The sequence below is a fragment of the Heterodontus francisci genome, chromosome 10 (assembly GCF_036365525.1).
Source record: "Heterodontus francisci isolate sHetFra1 chromosome 10, sHetFra1.hap1, whole genome shotgun sequence".
NCBI classification, from domain to species: Eukaryota; Metazoa; Chordata; class Chondrichthyes; order Heterodontiformes; family Heterodontidae; genus Heterodontus; species Heterodontus francisci.
The window spans coordinates 53,830,352-53,850,902 of NC_090380.1; the positions used below are offsets into that span (position 1 = coordinate 53,830,352).

General features: G+C 43.8%; 1 protein-coding gene across 1 annotated transcript in view; it reads left to right on the plus strand.

Annotated features, from left to right (window-relative positions):
* The window catches only part of LOC137374122 (immunoglobulin superfamily member 11-like), a 319,944-nt gene that overhangs the window by 276,041 nt on the left and 23,352 nt on the right, over positions 1-20,551 (plus strand). The window contains 1 exon segment of the mRNA XM_068039887.1: positions 9,244-9,399. Coding sequence (XP_067895988.1) covers positions 9,244-9,399 — 156 coding nt within the window.

Sequence of the window (20,551 nt, forward strand, 5' to 3'; positions counted from 1 at the left end):
AAAATAGAAGGGTAAAACAAAGTTTGGTCAATATTTGATGTTTTTGTTGTCATTTTGATAGCTTGTGCAGCTTTAACTTTCATTGTGCCGATTAGTTGGTCACAATCAGAAGACACCATTCCCTCCTAAATGTCTCTTGGGGCCCTTTTTATGGTGTGAAAGCATTTCTTTAGTTTTGAATAGCCGAGTATAGGAGCATATTGATAAAAGCATGAAATATATTAAACATGAAATTGTAAAATGTTGATGTGCTTCAGGAGCTGATACATATCTCATTCCTGTAGCAGCACGGTATTTATCTGGTGAATGCATGAAAGATACTTGATATTTCACTGCTGAATCTAGATGAAGAACCCAATAATGCCAGTATAACTAGGGTTGTATAGAATCTTTTGCTAATGGCTTTCCATGATCATCCTCTGTGCTGCAATTAAATGTTTAATTTCATCACAAAACTGTTTTTGATTCAAGGTTATTGCAGGCAGTTTCATGAGGAGTACATGTGTGACATTGCCATTACTAATTATGGGGATGATCCCCTCTGTGTACTTTTTGCAGTGAAATTGTGTTCGAGTGTAAAGACCTCCTGCACAATTTTGTTACAAAGAGCAGACAGAAAATCTCTCCCGTAACACAATATGGAAAGATGGAATATGTCATACATTTTCATCCGACCTGCATTGGGTAACCAGAATTTATACACACAGCTGAGGAGTCAGCAGTGTATTTAAAATAAGGAATTGCTGATCAGTGGCATGTGTGTAGTGTAAAGCGTTAAGTAGGGGAAGCACCACTGGCAGACAACCTTCTATAGTGTAGACTATAATTTCAATGACAGGCACACCAGTGCATTTAATATTAGTATACTCAGCATTTCACAAGTACTTTCAATTCTAAATGGTGCTGGGAAGTGTACCATCAGGATGTGTAGCTGATACTGAAGATGGCAGGTTATGCATTCATTTTGTTTGTAGCTGTTACTATTTACTTAGGTTAGACAATTTCTATCGACAGAAGCACGCTGTCCCACTACAATACCATTTTTGGTATAAAGTTGTCAGTGCTGCTGTTGGTGCAGTGAAGCACATCCACACGGATTTAGTGTTGGATCTCTGAATGTGTCAATAGACAGCTGAGAGTCCAATTAAATACTAAGGAAAGGATTTGTGGTGTCCAAATTGGACAGCTTGTCAATGCAGTAGAAAATAAAGGCTGGTAAAGTATTGACGTCCTGCCACTAAGTCTCACCAGCATATTATATAATAGCTCATATCATAGGATCACAGGATAGATATGGATGAGGACAGCTTTTTGACTGAATGTAACTTATCTATCCAGAGCAACACCATCACAAAAATTTTGCTGAGGGAAGTAAGAGTGGAAATAACCGAAACACTGCCACAACCTTCCAATCTCCTTAGATATAGGAGTGGGGCCAGAGAAATGGAGAATTACAAATGTTACACCCTTGTTTAAGAAAGGAGACAAGGGTAAACCTGGCAATTACACGCCCGTCAGCCTAATATTGTTGGTGGAGAAACTTTTGGAGACACTAATCCAGGACAAAATTAATTGGCACTTAGAAAAATATGAGGTAATAAATGAAATTCACCATGGATTTGTGAAAGACAAAGCATGCTTGACTGACGTGATTGAATTCTTTGATGAAGTAATCTATTCTGAGAGACAGGATAAACTGTCACTTAGAAAGGCACAAGTTAATCAAGGATAGTCAGCATGGATTTGTTGAGGAAAGATCTTGTTTGACCAACTTGATCGAATTTTTTGAAGAAGTAACAAGGAAGATAGATGAGGGTAGTGTAGTTGATGTGGCCTACATGGATTTTAGCAAGGTTTTTGACAAGGTCCCACATGGCAGACTGGTTTAAAAAAAAAAAATCCCATGGGATCCAGGAAAATGCAGCAAGATGGATACAAAATTGGCTCAGTGGCAGGAAACAAAGGATAATGGTTGACAGCTGTTTTAGCGACTGGAGGGCTGTTTCCAGTGGCGTTCCGCAGGGCTCAGCACTGGATCCTCTGCTTTTTGTGGTGTATATTAACGATTTGGATGTAAATGTTGGGGACATGATCAAAATGTTTGCGGACGACACAAAGATTGGCCGTGTGATCGATAGCGAGGAGGATAGCTGTAGGCAGTAGGAAGATATTGATGGTCTGGTCAGATGGGCAGAAAAGTGGCAAATGGAATTCAACCTGGAGAAGTGTGAGGTGATGCATTTGGGGAGGTCAAACAAAGCAAAGGAATAAACGATTAATGGGAAAATACTGAGAAGTGTAGAGGAAATAAAGGACCATGGAGTGAATGGCCACAGATTCCTGAAGATAGCAGGATAGGTCAATAAGGTGGTTATGAAGGTATATGGAATCCTTTCCTTTATTAGTCGAGGTATAGAGTACGAGAGCAGGGAGGTTATGCTGGAACTATATAGCTCATTGGTTCGACCACAACTTGAATACTGTGTGCAGTTCTGGTCACCTCATTACAGAAAGGATGTAATTGCACTAGAGAGGGTACAGAGGAGATTTACGAGGACGTTGCCAGGACTGGAAAAATGCTGCTATGAGGAAGGATTGGATAGGCTGGGGTTGTTCTCCTTGGAACAGAGAAGGCTGAGGGGAGATCTGATTGAAATGTACAAAAATTTGAGGGGCCTGAAAGAGTGGAGGTGAAGGGTCTATTCAGCTTTGCAGAGAAGTCAGTGATGAGGGGGCATAGATTTAAAGTGTTTGGTAGAAAAATTAGAGGGGAGATGAGGAAAATCTTTTTCACCCAGAAGGTGGTGATCGTCTGGAACTCACTGCCTGAAAGGGTAGTTGAGGCAGAGACCCTCAACTCATTCAAAAGGAGCCTGGATATGCACTTCAAGTGCCGTAGGCTGCAGGGCTACGGACCAAATGCTGGAGGATGGGATTAGAATAGGTGGATCATTTTTCAGCCAGCACAGACACGATGGACCAAGTGGCCTCTTTCTGTGGCTTAAACTTTCTATGATTCGAAGTAACTGGATGGTGTAGTGCGGTTGATGTTGTGTAGACGGACTATCAAAATATGTTGTAATAAAATACTACATGATAGGTTTGTCAGCAAAATTGAAGCCCACAAACAAAACACAGGGACAGTGACTGTATGAATATGAAATTGGCTCGGGGCAGAAAACCGCAAGTAGTAAACAGTTGTTTTACAGACTGTAGGGATGTGTGCAGTAGTGTTGCCCAAGGGTTGGTGTTCAGACCACTACTGCTCTTGATACATATTAATGACTTGGACTTCAATATACAGGGCTTCATTTAAAAATTTGCAGATGACACGAAACTCAGAAATGTAGTAAACAGTGAGGAGGATAGTAACAGACATCAGGAGCACAAAGACTGTTGAAATGTGCAGACACATGCCAGATGAAATTTGATGGGCCTCAACCAATGGATCTGCAGTCCTTCCACATCCAGTCATGAATGGTGGTGGACAATTAAACAACTAACAGGAGGAGGTGGCTCCACAAATATCCCCATCCACAACGATGGAGGAGCCCAGCACATCAGTGCAAAAGATAAGGCTGAAGCATTTGCAACAATCTCGGCCTCCTCCTGAGGTCCCCAGCATCACAGATGCCAGTCTTCAGCCAATTCAATTCACTCTGCATGATACGTGATATCAGGAAACTGAAGGCACTGGATACTGCAAAGGCAATAGTACTGAAGACCTGTGCTCCAGAACTTGCCGTATCCCTAGCCAAGTTGTCTCAGTACATTTACAACACTGGCATCTACCCGGCAACATGGAAAATTGCCCAGGTATGTCCTGTACACAAAAGGCAGGACAAATCCAACCCGGCCAATTACTGCCCCATCAGTCTACTCTCAATCATCAGTAAAGTGATGGAAGATGTCATCAACAGTGCTATCAAGCGGCACTTGCCTAGCAATAACCTGCTCAGTGATGCTCAGTTTGGGTTCCGCCAGGGCCACTCAGCTCTTGACCTCATTACAGCCTTGGTTCAAACGATGATAAAAGAGCTGAACTAAAGAGGTGAGGTGAGAGTGACTGCCCTTGACATCAAGGCAGCATTTGACCGATTCTGGCATCAAGGAGCCTGAGCAAAACCGGAGTCAATGGGAATCGGGGAAAACACTTGCCTTCCGGGAGCAGAGTGGAGAGGAGCGGACCTGTGGGGAGAACGTGTGGGATTAATCAAAGATAGTCAGCATGGCTTTGTCAGGGGGAGATCGTGTCTAACTAACTTGATTGAATTTTTCAAGGCGGTGACTAGATGTGTAGATGAGAGTAAAGCAGTTGATGTAGGCTACATGGAATTCAGTATGACTTTTGATAAGGTCCTGCATGGAAGATTGGTTAAGAAGGTAAGAGCCATGGGGTCCAGGGTAATTTGGCAAATTGGATCCAAAATTGGCTTAGTGGCAGGAGGCAGAGGGTGATGGTTGAGGGTTGTTTTTGCGAGTGGAAGCCTGTGACCAGTGGTGTACCACAGGGATCGGTGCTGGGACCCTTGCTGTTTGTAGTGTACATTAATGATTTAGATGTGAATGTAGGAGTAATATGATCAGTAAGTTCACAGATGACATGAAAATTGGTAGTGTCGTAAATAGTGAGGAGGAAAGCCTTAGGTTACAGGACGATATAGATGGGCTGGTGAGATGGGCGGAGCAATGGCAAATGGAATTTAATCCTGAGAAGTGTGAGGTGATGCATTTTGGGAGGACTAACAAGGCAAGGGAATATACAATGGATGGTAGGACCCTAGGAAGTACAGAGGGTCAGAGGGACCTTGGTGTACTTGTCCATAGACCACTGAAGGCAGCAGCACAGGTAGATAAGGTGGTTAAGAAGGCATATGGGATACTTGCCTTTATCAGCCGAGGCATAGAATATAGGGTGGCACAGTGGCGCAGTGGTTATCACCGCAGCCTCACAGCTGCAGCGACCCAGGTTCAGTTCTGAGTACTGCCTGTGCGGAGTTTGAAAGTTCTCCCTGTGACCGCGTGGGTTTCCGCCAGGTGCTCCGGTTTCCTCCCACAGCTAAAGACTTGCAGGTTGATAGATAAATTGGCCATTCTAAATTGCCCGTAGTGTAGGTAGGTGGTAGGAGAATGGTGGGGATGTGGTAGGGAATGTGGGATGAATGTAGGATTAGTATAAATGGGTTGTTGTGGGTCGGCACGGACTCAGTGGACCGAAGGGCCTGTTTCAGTGCTGTATCTCTCTGACTCTATGACTCTATAAGAGAAGGGAGGTTATGATGGAGCTCTATAAAATGCTAGTTAGGCCACAGCTGGAGTACTGTGTACAGTTCTGGGCACCACACTATAGGAAGGATATGATTGCACTGGAGAGGGTGCAGAGGAGATTCGCCAGGATGTTGCCTGGGCTGGAGCTTTTCAGCTATGAAGAGAGACTGGATAGGCTAGGGTTGTTTTCCTTAGAGCAGAGAAGGTTGAGAGGGGATGTGATTGAGGTATACAAAATTATGAGGGACATTGTTAGGTTAGATAGGAAGAAACTTTTTCCCTTAGCGGAGCGGTCAATAACCAGGGGGCAGAAATTTAAGGTATGAGGCAAGAGGTTTAGAGGAGATTTGAGGAAAATATTTTTTCACTCAGATGGTGATCGGAATCTGGAATACACTGCCTGAAGTGGTGGTAGAGACAGGAACCCTCACAACATTTAAAAAGTATTTAGATGAGCACTTGAAACGCCATAGCATACAAGGCAATGGGCCAAGTGCTGGAAAATGGGATTAGAGTAGTTAGGTGCTTGATGGCCAGCACAGATACGATGGGCCGAAGGGCCTGTTTTTGTGCTATATAGCTCTATGACTCCACTGGTTGTAGTCATACCTAGCGCAAAGGAAAATTGTGGTTGTTGGAGGTCAATCACCTCAGCTCCAGGACATCACAGCAGGGGTTCCTCAGGGTAGTATCCTCGGCCCAACCATCTTCAGCTGCTTCATCAATGACCTTCCTTCAATCCTAAGGTCGGAGGTTTGGATCTTCGCTGATGACTGCACAATGTTCAGCACCATTCACAACTCCTCAAATGCTGAAGCAGCCCATGTCCAGATTCAGCAACACCTGGACAATATCCAGGCTTGGGCTGATAAGTGGCAAGTAACATTCGCGCCAGGCAATGAATATCTCCAACAAGAGAGGATCTAACCATCTCCTCTTGACATTCAATGGCATTACAATCGCTGAATTCCCCACTATCAGCATCCCTGGGTTTACCATTGACCAGAAACTGAACTGGAGTAGCCATATAAATATCGTGGCTTCAAGAGGAAGTCAGAGGCTAGGAATCCTGCAGTGAGTGACTCACCTCCTGACTCCCCAAAGCCTGTCCACCATCTACAAGGCACAAGTCAGGAGTGTGATGTAATACTCTCCAGTTGTCTGGATTGGTGCAGCTCCAACAACACTCAAGAAGCTCAAAACCATCTCTGACAAAGCAGCCTGCTTGATAGGCACCCCATTCACTAACATTCACTCTCTCCACCTCCAACGCACAGTGGCAGCAGTGTGTACCATCTACGATGCAATGCACCAAGGCTTCTTAGACAGCACCTTCTAAACCCACAAACTCTACCACCTAGAAAGACAAGGGCAGCAGTTCATGCAAACACCACTAGCTTCAAGTTCCCCTCCAAGCCACTCACCATCCTGACTTGGAACTATATTGCTGTTCCTTTACTGTCGCTGGGTCAAAATCCCAGAACTCTCTTCCTAACAGCACTGTGGGTGTACCTACCCCACATGGACGGCACCGGTTCAAGAAGGCGGCTCACCACCACCTTCTCAAGGGTGATTAGGGATGGACGATAAACGCTGGCCAAGCCAGCAATGCCCACATCCCACGAATGAATTAAAAAAAAAGTGAAATGATTTATTTTGGTAGGAAGAATGAGGAGCGGCAATTTAAACAAAATGGTATAGTTTTAAAGGGGATGCAGGAACAAAGGGACCTGGGGATATATGTACACAAATCTTTGAAGGTGGCAGGACCAGTTGAGAAGGCTATTGAAGAGGCATACAGGCTCCTTGGCTTTATAAATAGAGGCATGGGAGGAATTTTCTCAGCATCTTGGAGACAGGTTTTGAGGTGGGTGGGGGGAGTGGCCAGGAAATTTATTTATTTATTTTAGTGTTTTGGGCTGGCTCCTAGAGGTTTTCCTACCTCCAGTCGCTTTTCCCAGGGACGGGCTTCGTGTCCGGCTGTCAACCTGCCCGGCAACGGCAAGAAGCCAATTAACGCCACTGTAGTATCAATTAGCTAACATTTTCCTAGGGCAATGGCAGTTTGCCAAGGCACCGGGACCCCCACTGTGTAGCTCTTCTCACAGGAGGTGAGAGCACAGCGGGAGGTCGAAGCACCATGAAATGAAAATGAGCATATAGATTTCATTCACATCTTCAGGCAAATACTTTGCAGGGAAGCACTTCTATTTGAGACTGATCTACCTGATAGTTCTGGTCATTAGGATTTGTCTGCCAATTCCAGCATTAGTAATGGTGCTGCCATCTTAATGTCCCACCACTCGCTTTAATTCATCCAGATGTTGCAATCGGCAGGCTCGTGGCTAAATTCATCCCATAGAGTACAAAAGCAAGGAAGTTATGCTAAACCATTATAAAACACTACTTAGGTCCCAGCTGGAATATTGTGTTCAGTTCTGGGCAGCAGAAGGAAGTCAGTGCCTTAGAGAGGATGCAGAGGAGATTTATTAGAATGGTATCAGGAACGAAAGACCTCATTTATGTGAAGAAACAGAAGAAACTGCAGTTGTTCTCCTTACAACAGTGAGGTTAAAGGGACATTTGAGAAGAGGTGTTCCAAATCTTGATGGGTTTTGATATTGTAAATAAGAAGAAACTGTTTCCAGTGGTAGCAGGGCCGATGACCAGAGGCCACGGACTTAAGGGAATTGGCAAAATAACCAGAGGCGACATGAGGGCATTTTCTTTCATGTAGCGACATGTTATGTTTTTTAAAAAATTTATTCATCCATGCCATGTGGTGTCGCTGGCAAGGCCAGGATTTATTGCCTGTCCCTAATCGACCTGGAGAAGGTGGGGGTGAGCCACTGCAATCCATGCTGTCAGCTAGGGAGTTTCAGCATTTTGGCTCAGCGATGAAGAAGGAACAATGATATATTTTCAAATCAGGACAATGTGTGATTCGGAGGGGATCTAGAATGCATTGTCTGAAAGGAGGCTGGAAGTAGATTTAATCATTTTCTAAAGGGAATTGTACAAACACTTGGAACTGAAAACATTACAAGGCTGTGGGACAGAGCAGGGGAGTGGGACTAATTGGACAGCTCTTTCGAAGAGCTGGTACTGACATGATTAACCAAATTGCTGCCTCCTGTATTGTATGATTCTATTTCTTAAATAATCACATTTTCTGTACCTGTATTGTCCTAACCAGAATTCCATTCTAGGTCAACACTCTTCATATGAAGAAGAACTTTCTATTGGTCCCTTATAATAATGTCATGGTTTTATTTGATGTAACATCCTGGATTTATTTTTTCTATACTAGTTATTATCTTAGACAACAGTATGAGATCCCTATTCAATCACTTCATTGAGAGGGAGAGTATTATTGGAGCATAATATTTAATTTCCTGAATCCAAGATTGGATACTTGAGCATTAATAATCTTGCTAATTTGAGAATTTAATGCACAATACAGCCACACCATGAATGAACGATATAATTGTGTAAAAGTACAAGTCATAGGTCAAAGTGACAGTACCTGACTGAGCATACAGCCTGTGAATTTGTGAAGTTTCTGGTATGTATGAACCAATCACTGTGCCACTCTCCCTGCAGGCACAGCATACTGTAAGATATTGTGCAGTATTATGGAACCTAATAATTGGGTCCTAAAGACCTTCTCTAACATCAGCTCCAAATGTAACAGGAGCACATTTCTGGAACTTATTTATTAACATTATGAACAATTGTTATGTGAAAATGCGTTATTTTGATGATTTTGTTTGTTGAGTTGAATGATCCTGCAGGAGCTTTCTGACTGATCTCTCATTGAAATTATGGGAATTAAGGAGTTAGTAATTATTAGCATTTCCCCAGACAGTATGAGGCCCTGTTTGAATCTGTGCTCTCATTGGTTTCAATGGGAGATGTGTTTTAGTGGTGCTCTAACCATTATCAGACCTGATCTTTTGCAATCTCTTCTTTCAGTGCCACCCACTATCCCATTGTGCAGACTTCAAGGAGTTGTTGATGCTGGAAATGATGTCACACTGACTTGTAGTTCAGAAGAAGGTATCCCCATCCCATCGTATTCCTGGGAAAAACTGGATTCAATTGTTAAACTACCACCAATGTCAGTACATGGTAATGCACATATTGGATATTAGTACTTGTCTAGATAAATAGTTCCTTCCTAATTTTTATTATTATGAATTTGAGATTTTAAAAAAATTGCCGCTGGTCTTGAAGTTTTGCGGGTACTGAAAGAATTATTTCTGTCTAGTAAATCATAAAACCTGTAATTGTCTGGTTCTCAAGCTACAGTGTTACCTTATTATTTCTGGCTTCCTGCAGTGGCTGATAGACTGTTATCAATTAAATCAATAGTGAGAGAAACCATAGAATCATCACTGCACAGAAGGTCATTCGGCCCATCGAGTCTATGCCGTCTCTGGAGAGCAATCCAAAGAGTCCATTCCTCTCCTCTATCCCTGTAGCTCTGCAGGTTTATTTTCTTCAAGTAGCCATCCAATTTCCTGTAGAAATCATTTATCATCACCGCTTCTATCGCCATTGTAGGCAGCGAGTTCCAGGTCATTACCACGTGTGTGTTATTTTAAAAAAATGTTCTTCCTCACGCTCCCATGCATCTCTTACCCAAAAGCTTAAATCTGTGTCCCCTCACCCTTGTACCATCAGTTAATGGGAAGAGCTTTTATCTACATTATCTAAACCTGTCATAATCTTGTACACCTCCAGCAAATCTCCCCTCAGTCTGCTTTGCTCCAAGGAGAACAATCGCAGCTTTTATTTATTTATTTTATTTAGAGATACAGCGCTGAAACAGGCCCTTCGGCCCGCCGGGTCTGTGCCGACCAACAACCACCCATTTATACTAACCCTACAGTAATCCCATGTTCCCTATCACCTCCCTACACGAGGGGCAATTTACAACGGCCAATTTACCTATCACCTGCAAGTCTTTGGATTTGGGAGGAGACCGGAGCACCCGGCGAAAACCCATGCAGCCACAGGGAGAACTTGCAAACTCCGCACAGGCAGTACCCAGAATCAAACCCGGGTCCCTGGAGCTGTGAGGCTCCGCCAGATCTAGCAACTCAAAACTGGGCATCCATAAGCTTCTCCAACCTAGACTTGCAGCTAAAATCCTTAATCTCTGGCACTATTCTAGTAAATCTCCTTCGCACCCTCTTGAGGAATGAAACCGGATGGACCACCTGGCACGACCTAGGCACTGGAAACGATAATGGCAAGCCCAATCCTCTCAACCCTGCAAAGTCCTTCTTACTAACATCTGGGGGCTTGTGCCAAAATTGGGATAGCTGTCCCACAGACTAGTCAAGCAACAGCCAGACATAGTCATACTCATGGAGTCATACCTTATAATATCCCAGACACCACCATCACCATCCCTGGGTATGTCCTCTCCCACCGGCAGGACAAACCCACCAGAGGTGGCGGCACAGTGGTATACAGACGAGAAGGAGTTGCCTGGGAGTCTTCAACATTGACTCTGGACTTCATGAAGTCTTATAGCATCAGGTCAAACACGGGCAAGGAAACCTCCTGCTGATTACCATTTACTGCCCACCCTTGGCTGATGAATCAGTGCTTCTCCATGTTGAGCACCAATTGGAAGAAGCATTGAGGGTGGCAAGGGCACAGAATGTACTCTGGGTGGAGGACTTCAATGTCCATCACCAAGAGTGGCTCGGTAGCACCACTACTGACCAAGCTGGCCGAGTCCTAAAGGACATAGCTGCTAGACTGGGCCTGCAGCAGGTGGTGAGGCAACCAACAAGAGGAAAAAAAACAAATTGACCTCGTCCTCACCAATCTACCTGAGCCAAATGCATCTGTCCATAACAGTATTGGTAGGAGTGAGCATTGCACAGTCCTTGTGGAGACTAAGTCCCGTCTTCACATTGAGGATACCCACTATCCTGTTGTGTGGCATTACCACCATGCTCAAAGGGATAGATTTCGAACAGATCTAGCAACTCAAAACTGGGCATCCATAAGGCACTATGGGCCATCAGGAATTGTATTCAATCACAATCTGTAACCTCATGACCTGGCATATCCCCCACTCTACCATCACCATCAAGCTGGGGGATCACAGAATAATACAGTGCAGAAGAGGCCCTTCGGCCCATCGATTCTGCACCGATGCATTAAAGACACCTGACCTGTCTACCTAATCCCATTTGCCAGCACTTGGCCCATAGCCTTGAATGTTATGACGTGCCAAGTGCTCATCCAGGTACTTTTTAAAGGATGTGAGGCAACCCGTGCAATTCTGGTCGCCACACTACCAGACGGACGTGGAGGCTTTGGAGAGGGTACAGAGGAGGTTTACCAGGATGGTGCCTGGTCTGGAGGGCATTAGCTATGAGGAGAGTTTTGAAAAACTCGGATTGTTTTCACTGGAACGAGGGAGGTGGAGGGGCGACATGATAGAGGTTTACAAAGTTATGAGCGGCATGGACAGAGTGGATAGTCAGAAGCTTTTTCCCAGGGTGGAAGAGTCAGTTACTAGGGGACATAGGTTTAAGGTGCGAGGGACAAAGTTTAGAGGGGATATGCGAGGCAAGTTTTTTACACAGAGGGTGGTGAGTGCCTGGAACTTGCTGCCAGGGGAGGTGGTGGAAGCAGACACGATAGCGACGTTGAAGAGACATCTTGACAAATACATGAATAGGAAGGGAATAGAGGGATGTGGGCCCCGGAAGTGCAGAAGGTTTTAGTTTAGGCAGGCATCAAGATCGGCGCAGGCTTGGAGGGCCGAATGGCCTGTTCCTGTGCTGTACTGTTCTTTGTTCTACCACCCTCCCAGGCAGTGCATTCCGGACTGTCACCACCCTCTGGGTAAAAAAGATCTTCCTCAAATCCCCCTTAAACCTCCTGCCCCTCACCTTAAACTTGTGTCCCCTAGTAACTGACCCTTCAACTGAGGCGAACAGCTGTTCCCTATCCACCCTGTCCATGTCCCTCATAATCTTGTACACCTCGATCAAGTCACCCCTCAGTCTTCTCTGCTCCAGCAAAAACAACCCAAGCCTATCCAACCTCTCTTCATATCTTAAATGTTCCATCCCAGGCACCATCCTGGTGAATTGCCTCTGCACCCCCTCCAGTGCAATCACATCCTTCCTATAATGTGGCGACCAGAATTGCACACAGTACTCCAGCTGTGGCCTTACCAAAGTTCTATACAACTCCAACATGACCTCCCTGCTTTTGTAATCTATGCCTCGATTGATAAAGGCAAGTGTCTCATATGCCTTTTTCACCACCCTATTAACCTGCCCTTCTGCCTTCAGGGATCTATGGGCATTACTCCTTCCAAAGTGTATCACCTCGCACTTTTCAGGGTTAAATTCCATCTGCCACTTTTCTGCCCATTTGACCATCCCATCTATATCTTCCTGTAACCCAAGACACTCAACCTCACTGTTAACCACTCGGCCAATCTTTGTGTCATCCGCGAATTTACTGATCCTACCCCCCACATAGTCATCTATGTCATTTATATGAATGACAAACAATAGTTGACCCAGCACAGATCCCTGTGGTAGGCCACTGGACACTGGCTTCCAGTCACTAAAAAAATTAAATGTAGTACATCAGTACAACAATGGCATTGAACTGTAACTTTTTGCAAATGGGAACAAGAGAAATGACAGAGATTAATGGGAAATTTATGATGGGGTGGTGGGGGGGGGTGGAAGATCAGACAACATTAATCAAAGGAATAGTGAAATAGATTGGTGTAAAGTATCAGGAAATCATAATGAATAGCAATAGACTAGGATGCTATTCTTAGGCAGGAATCACATAATGCAGCAGATACAGATTGTAACATTGAGATAGTACATTGGCATGGGACATTGTTGTTCACCTCTGCAGACCTCTCGATGCTTGCTTCTAAGGATAGCAAATAAAGAGAATTCCTGCAGTCTAAGGACCTTTCTACAGTGGAAGCGACTTTACAAGTAGAACATTTATATCCTGAATGAGTGCTGTCACTTCTGGCAGGTCTGTGTTGAATGTTTGGTGATCTTACATTAAAAAAAAATCAACATTGTTATGAAAACAGAATAATTCTGGGACAGTATATGGGGCACCTAGAATTATGCTACCATTAGTGGGAGCTAAACAGGAGGAATATAGAAACATTAGCAAGTATGGAATGAGAAAAAGGTCATTTGGCACATTAAGCCCACTATTTGCAATGCATCATGTGCAATTCACACTGTCAAGGACTCAATACAACTTATTTAATCTCTTGAGGGAAACGAATAACCAAAGGGAAAAGCACAAATGCAAACTGCCTGAAATTTCCCCTGGAAGAAAATCTGGTGCAATTGTGTGATATTAATCTAATACATTACAATCTATATTATTCACCTGCCTAGTTGTATTTTATGACATTTTCATAGTGCTGGCAGCCTAGATCCATAGTGCTGCATGGAATATTGGGTCTCTTATTTAGTGGTTATTCTAATTGCCCATTTGGAGACCTGTTATTTTTCCTTACCTTTTCAAAGGACTTAATTTAAGTAGTGTTAAAAGAAATTGTTATTTTAGGAAGAAAAAGGCTTGATAGACCTGTGTCATTTTAATTATGATGCAGCTGAGTTTAGTGAAAGCATAACATCTTTGTGATGCACATCATTGGGCTGAAAGTGTACCATGTAATATGAGAAATGGAGACAAAATTATTAATTATTTAGGAATGCAGGGGTAAATGGAGAACAGCCAGCCTGGACTTGGTAAAAGCAACGGTGTTGAAAAATCTCATAGATTTTTGAAGAAGTTGCGAACTGGAAGTTGGAGAATGCAGTGAATGTAGTGAATATGGATTTTTAGATAATGTATAATAAGGTGTCTGACAAGAAGCTGAAGGTGTGTGATACAGGAGTGAGAAGAAAAGATGGGAGAAAGCTCTTTATGCAAGAGGCCCATGAAAAGCTTTGCCACAGGGGAGAGTTGAGGCAGAGAGAATTGTATCTGTTAAACGTTACGACCGAGGTGGGAGGAGTGCACTGTCTTTTCTTGTTCCACTTCTCCACAGGTCACAACATATATTTTAATGTTTACCCAGTTACCGATACAATCATATAATCTACTCTTTAGCCCAGAATAAAATACACCAACCAGTTTTCTTTAATAAACAGCAAAATTATCAGTTTATTATAAAACAAGACTTAACCAGTAACAGAGCAAAGCATTAACATACAGATTGAAATATGGAAGTTCCCTTTTTACCTTAGCCCCTCTCTCACATGCACACATAAACACACACACACACTGGTTAACTGTAAAAATAGAGATTTTTTCTTTAGAGCTCTGTTACAAAAAAAACCCAAAAAAGAGAATACTTGGCCAAATACTTGATAATGCTTGAAGAAAAAAAGATGTGGAAAGGTGTCAGTTGTCCCTTTATTCTGGCATCCCTAATACACGTAGACAGTCGTCACTGGGATATTTCTAGAACAGTTCTTTTCAGCGATGTTGAAGATCCGTTTGGCAGACTTTCCAGGAGAAATGCAACAACAGGGATTTCTGGCTAGCTTTTCAGGAGAAATGCAGCATCAGTTTCTCTATTTCTTGCACTTGATTCTCAGGAAGTTCTCCGAGATGATTGCAGGTGCTGATGGTGACTGCTTTCTTGGCTGGTTTTCATGGCTGCCTTAAACTTCTTTTTTTTTTATTATTCATTCATGGGATGTGGGCGCCGCTGGCCAGGCCAGCATTTATTGCCCATCCCTAATTGCCCTAACTGAATGGCTTGCTAGGCCATTTCAGAGGGCATGTAAGAGTCAACCACATTGCTGTGGGTTTGGAGTCACATGCAGGCCAGACCAGGTAAGGACAGCAGATTTCCTTCCCTAAAGGACATTAGTGAACCAGATGGGTTTTTACAACAATCGACATTGGTTTCATGGCCATCATTAGACTAGCTTTTTAATTCCAGATTTATTAATTGAATTCAAATTCCACATTCTGCTGTGGTGGGATTTGAGCCCATGTCCCCAGAGCAATACCCTGGGTCCCTGGTTTACTAGTCCAGTGACAATACCACTACGCCACCGCCTCCCCCTAACACACTGTCAAAAGCGAACCAAAAACAATATCTCAAGAGTCAAGCCTCATGACCACTATAAATCTTGATCTGTCACTTCTCTGTAAACATCTCCCCCAAGTCAGCAAGCCCCTGCTAGGTATGTATCTGAAGACAGGTGACTTTCAGTAAATGTTGTTTTCAAACAAGACCTCTCAGTGTCCTTTCAATGACCCCAGTGAAAAAAAACTACCATGGAATCCTTTTCAGTCTTCCCAAATAAAACAATGTCCATAATTCTAAAATACTTGAGTCCTCAAAAAATACTTAACAAAAAATATAGAAGAACCATCATAACATAAAGGAAAACGGGATAAATATTTAAAGCAGAGGATTATGTGAAAAGAGAACAGGGCACTAGGATTAGATTTGCATTGCTCTAGCAAAGAACTGGTGTAAACACAATAGACTGTATGATCTCTTTCTGTACTGTTAAACCTCTATGATTCTGTGGTTTTACATGTTAAAGCATTTGCATGAAATTTCTTTATCCACTGCTTAAAGAAATCTGGGTTAATGACCTTATTGAAATAACAGAAATTTCATCCAAATATGTTGGCATGTTCATTATTAATATTGTAAAGTGTGATTTCATTCCCATGTCAGTTTGTTGATGAATACAGTTGCAAAATTACACCTGTAATATTCAAAATGCTAATAATCATATGTCAACTACTTTCGATGAGAGTTTATTCCATTTTTATACATGAACATAAGAACTAGGAGCAGGAGTAGGCAATTCAGCCCCTCGAGCCTGCTCCGCCATTCAATATGATCATGGCTGATCTCATCTTGGCCTCAACTCCACTTTCCTGCCCATTCTCCATAAACCCTTCAACCCATTACTAATTAAAAATCTGTCAATCTCCTCCTTAAATTTACTCAATGTCCCAGCATCCACCGCACTCTGGGGTCGTGAATTCCAGAGATTCACGACCCTTTGAGAGAAGTAATTTCTCCTCTTCTCTGTTTTAAATCTGCTACCCCTTATCCTAAAACTATGACCTCTCGTTCTAGATTGCCCCACCAGAGGAAACATCCTCTCTATGTCTACTTTGTCAATCCCCTTAATCATCTTTTATACCTCAATTAGATTTCCCCTCATTCTACTAAACTCCAGAGAGTAAAGGCCTAAAGTGCTCAATCTCTCTTCATAAAGACAAACCCCTCATCTCTGGAATCAATCTAGTGAAGCTCCTCTGAACTGCCTCCAATGCAACTACATCCCACCTCAAGTAAGGGGACCAAAACTGTATGCAATACTCCAGTCCGGTCTCACTAATGCCTTGTACAATTGCAGCAGCACTTCCCTATTTTTATACTCTATTCCTTTAGAAATAAATGCCAAAATTCCATTTGCCTGCTGTACCTGCATACTAGTTTTCTGCGATTCATGCACGAGGACACCCAGATCCCTCTGCACTGAAGCACTCTGAAGTTTCTCTCCATTTAGATAATAATTTGCCTTTCTATTCTTCCGATCAAAATGGATAACTTCACACTTATCCACGTTAAACTCCATCTGCAAAATTTTGGCCCATTCACCCAACCTATCCATATCCATTTGTAAATTTCTTATTTCTTGTGGCACCCCACTAGTTACATCTTGCCAACCAGAAAAGGACCCATTTATCCCGACTCTCTGTTTTCTGTTGGTTAGCCAATCCTCTGTCCAAGCTAATAAATTGCCCCTAACCCCATGTGTTGTTACCTTGTGTATTAACCTTTTGTGCGGCACCTTATCAAATGCCTTCTGGAAGTTTAGATATACTACATCTACAGGATCCCCATTATCCACTTGTTACATCTTCAAAGAACTCTAGCAAATTAGTCAAACATGATTTACCCTTCATAAAAACATGCTGACTCTGATGGATTGCGTTTTGACTTTCTAAATGTCCTGTTATTACTTCCTTAATAATGGATTCTAATAATGGATACAAAAATTCACTGGAATTCTAGTCTCACTTGAGTCTTGCTTACATATGCTGCCATGAAGCAATACGACTCGGGTTCAATTCTGCTAAGGTGCAGATCTCCACCATCTCAGTTCAGGCAGGTGCTTAAGATTTAGATTTAGAGATACAGCACTGAAACAGGCCCTTCGACCCACCGAGTCTGTGCCGACCATTAACCACCCATTTATACTAATCCTACACTAATCCTACATTCCTACCACATCCTCACCTGTCCCTCTATTCCCCTGCCACCTACCTATATTAGGGGCAGTTTATAATGGCCAGTTTACCTATCAACCTGCAAGTCTTTTGGCTGTGGGAGGAAACCGGAGCACCCGGAGAAAACCCACGCAGACACAGGGAGAACTTGCAAACTCCACACAGGCAGTACCCAGATTTGAACCCGGGTCGCTGGAGCTGTGAGGCTGCGGTGCTAACCACTGAGCCACTGTGCCGCCCTAATATAGGATAATTGGTATCTCATAGAAAAGGCAGTTGCTACTAGTGACCAGCTTCCAAACACATTAACAGAAGCCTAGAACTAAGTTGTCCACCCATTGGGCAGGATTTTCACCCCAATATGGGCTGAGAACAGAGACAGGCAGGCACATCATTTCACGCCGGGTTGCTGACACCATCATGCCCCCTGGCCATTTTGCTGGCGGCCGGATCGGAGGCAGATGGAGCTTATTAAGCGAATTAAATAGCCAATTAAGGCAATGGATCAGAGGTCGACTGGAATTATCCAGTCAGTTTGCGGGGCCCCCCGAGGTATCAGCAGCACGGCAACTGCCTGGAAAGGGCCTCCCGCCAGCAGATCGGGAGCCAGCACTCCAGGTAGACTTTGAGGCCCCTCCACCCACCGTCTACCTGGCCACAGCTGCAGCCGCGGGCCACCCTCCACAATGTTGGCCCGGCAGCTGTAGCCATTTCTTTTACTGCAAAAGCTTTAGAATTGTTGAGAGGGTGCCTCAAGATGAAGGTATCCCCCCCTCTTCCTGCAGCTCCTTCCATGCTGGAGGGCCTCTTATTGGTCCTCCAGCTTTGACAGCTCACCCACCATCCTTAATTGGATGCGAGCATTCCCTCTGGCCATTAATTGGCCAATTCAGGCAAAATCGAGGTAGGTTGATTGCTCCCGACACAGTGCGGGGTCAGGATCCCCATTTAACTCCAACATCAGGGTTCCGACCCAAATCTCAAAATCCTGCCCAGTCCAGGAAAGCAGCTGGGGACAGAAGAATAATAGCACCAACGGCAGCCTTCCTAAAATTAAATAACTTTAACTTATTTTTTCTGTCTATTGGTTTTTATTTAAATGAAGAGTTGATAGCCTCATCAAGGAGCTGACTTGGAACAGTTGCTAAACCTGATGGTGCAAAAAAGGCTGAATTAATACACACGGTCAAAAGGACAAAAATCACTGTGGGTAAATTACTTCATATAATGTCACTTCAGCTTCATGATGCATGAAACTCCCCTGAGGTTTCTGATGGTATTATCAGCCTTCACTGTTTAAATAAACCTGTTCAAAATGAAAGGAATCAAAAACTGGCAGAAAAGAAGTACCGATGATAAAACATCTCTTGAAAGGCTTAGTCCTTCATTGAGTTTTGTTTTGATACTTTCCGGAAGAATTTTATTTTAAAAATATTTATTTAGTTTTAGACTTTACATTTCTGCAGATTTAGATAATATGCCGCTAGGTGAAGAAATGAAGCAAAATCCACCAAAATATCAGAACTTGGTGCTCCTTCTGATGCAGAATACCTTGTAAGTAGATGTGGTATTGTGACACGGACAGTATTAATGTACGGTTCACAATTAGCTGTGGATCCACGTCGGGTCCATCACTTTCATAGTCATCTGATTACAGCTAAACTCATCCAGCATATATTTTACTTTAAAATAGTTGTAAAATGCAAATATTTGATTAAACAGATCGCCAATCATCAAACTACCACCCACAGCCAGCATGAAACCTTCCTCCTCCTTATACACAGCCTTGGTCAAAGATTATAAAGTTTTAAAATAAAGGGCTGAATTTTTCGGTGATGCCCGTGCTCCTGCCAAGCGACTGGAAGCCGGAGGTGCTGCCGTTTGGTTTGGGGGTGTGGGCTGGTCAATTAACTGCTGGCAGGTGGAGGAGATGTCCAGTGAGGCGCCTTTGGCAGTGTGAGGTCATGCCGCTGGGAGTGCTGGCACCATCTTTAAAGGGCTGACAGGACTCTTGTGAATAGTTCCAGCAGCAAAGAAGGTTGAGAGGGAGACCATATAATGTAGGTCCATTCAGCAATAGCAGAGGCAAGATCTCAGGTGACCCGGTGGTTTGGCACTGCATGCCTGCAGGTTCTCCTCCTGGCTGCTCGAGCAAGGTGAGAGGTCCTCTTTCCCCTGGACAGGAGAGGGAGACCTGCCTGCCAGACTAAGCAAGCAAGATTGCAGAGGGGGGTCAGCAACTGTGGGCTCATTCCTAGCACCTGGATGCAGTGCCACTACGGGTGAATGACTTCATACGATTGGCCAAGGTAGGTGCACCACACTTTGCTATGTTTATGGGCATTCATGTGGCAAAGTGTAAAGATGAGTTGTTTAGAAAAGGAATGCCAACCGAGTCCCTGGCAATGGGGTCAGGCAGCAACATTGGCTGTTGCAAACATGGCAGTTTATCCATGAATGGTCCCAGCCTGTCATGGTTGATTCCAGCAGTGTGGCTTCTGAATGGCCGCTTGCAGGAGGCATTCACTTGGCACCATCATGGACATTCAGGTGGCCAACATAAGGCATAGTGATCATGTGTCCACCACAGGTCACATGGAGCTCCCCACTCGGAGTGCACTGAGAACGTGATGGAATGCGTATAATCCTCTAATTAATCTTCTCTCTCTCATACAGGTCAAAGAGAAGAGCAGACAGCGTGAGACACTGGGGGACAGCCATCCACCTCTCAGGAGGAGGAGGGAGTCTCAGAGAATGCACTGTCACATAGTTCTCCCGCACTTTCCACCAGCACAGATACTCTCACGTTGGTGGGTATCTGTTCATGAGTAGCTCTGGGATCACAGTCTAGTGAGCACACAACAGACACACCCAAGCTGCTGACCAAGGCTTTGAGGCTGTGACAGCCAAGGCTGCTGATGCTCTGAGGAGTGTTGGAGGGTCCAGTGATGCTGAACCTTAGGCTGGTGAC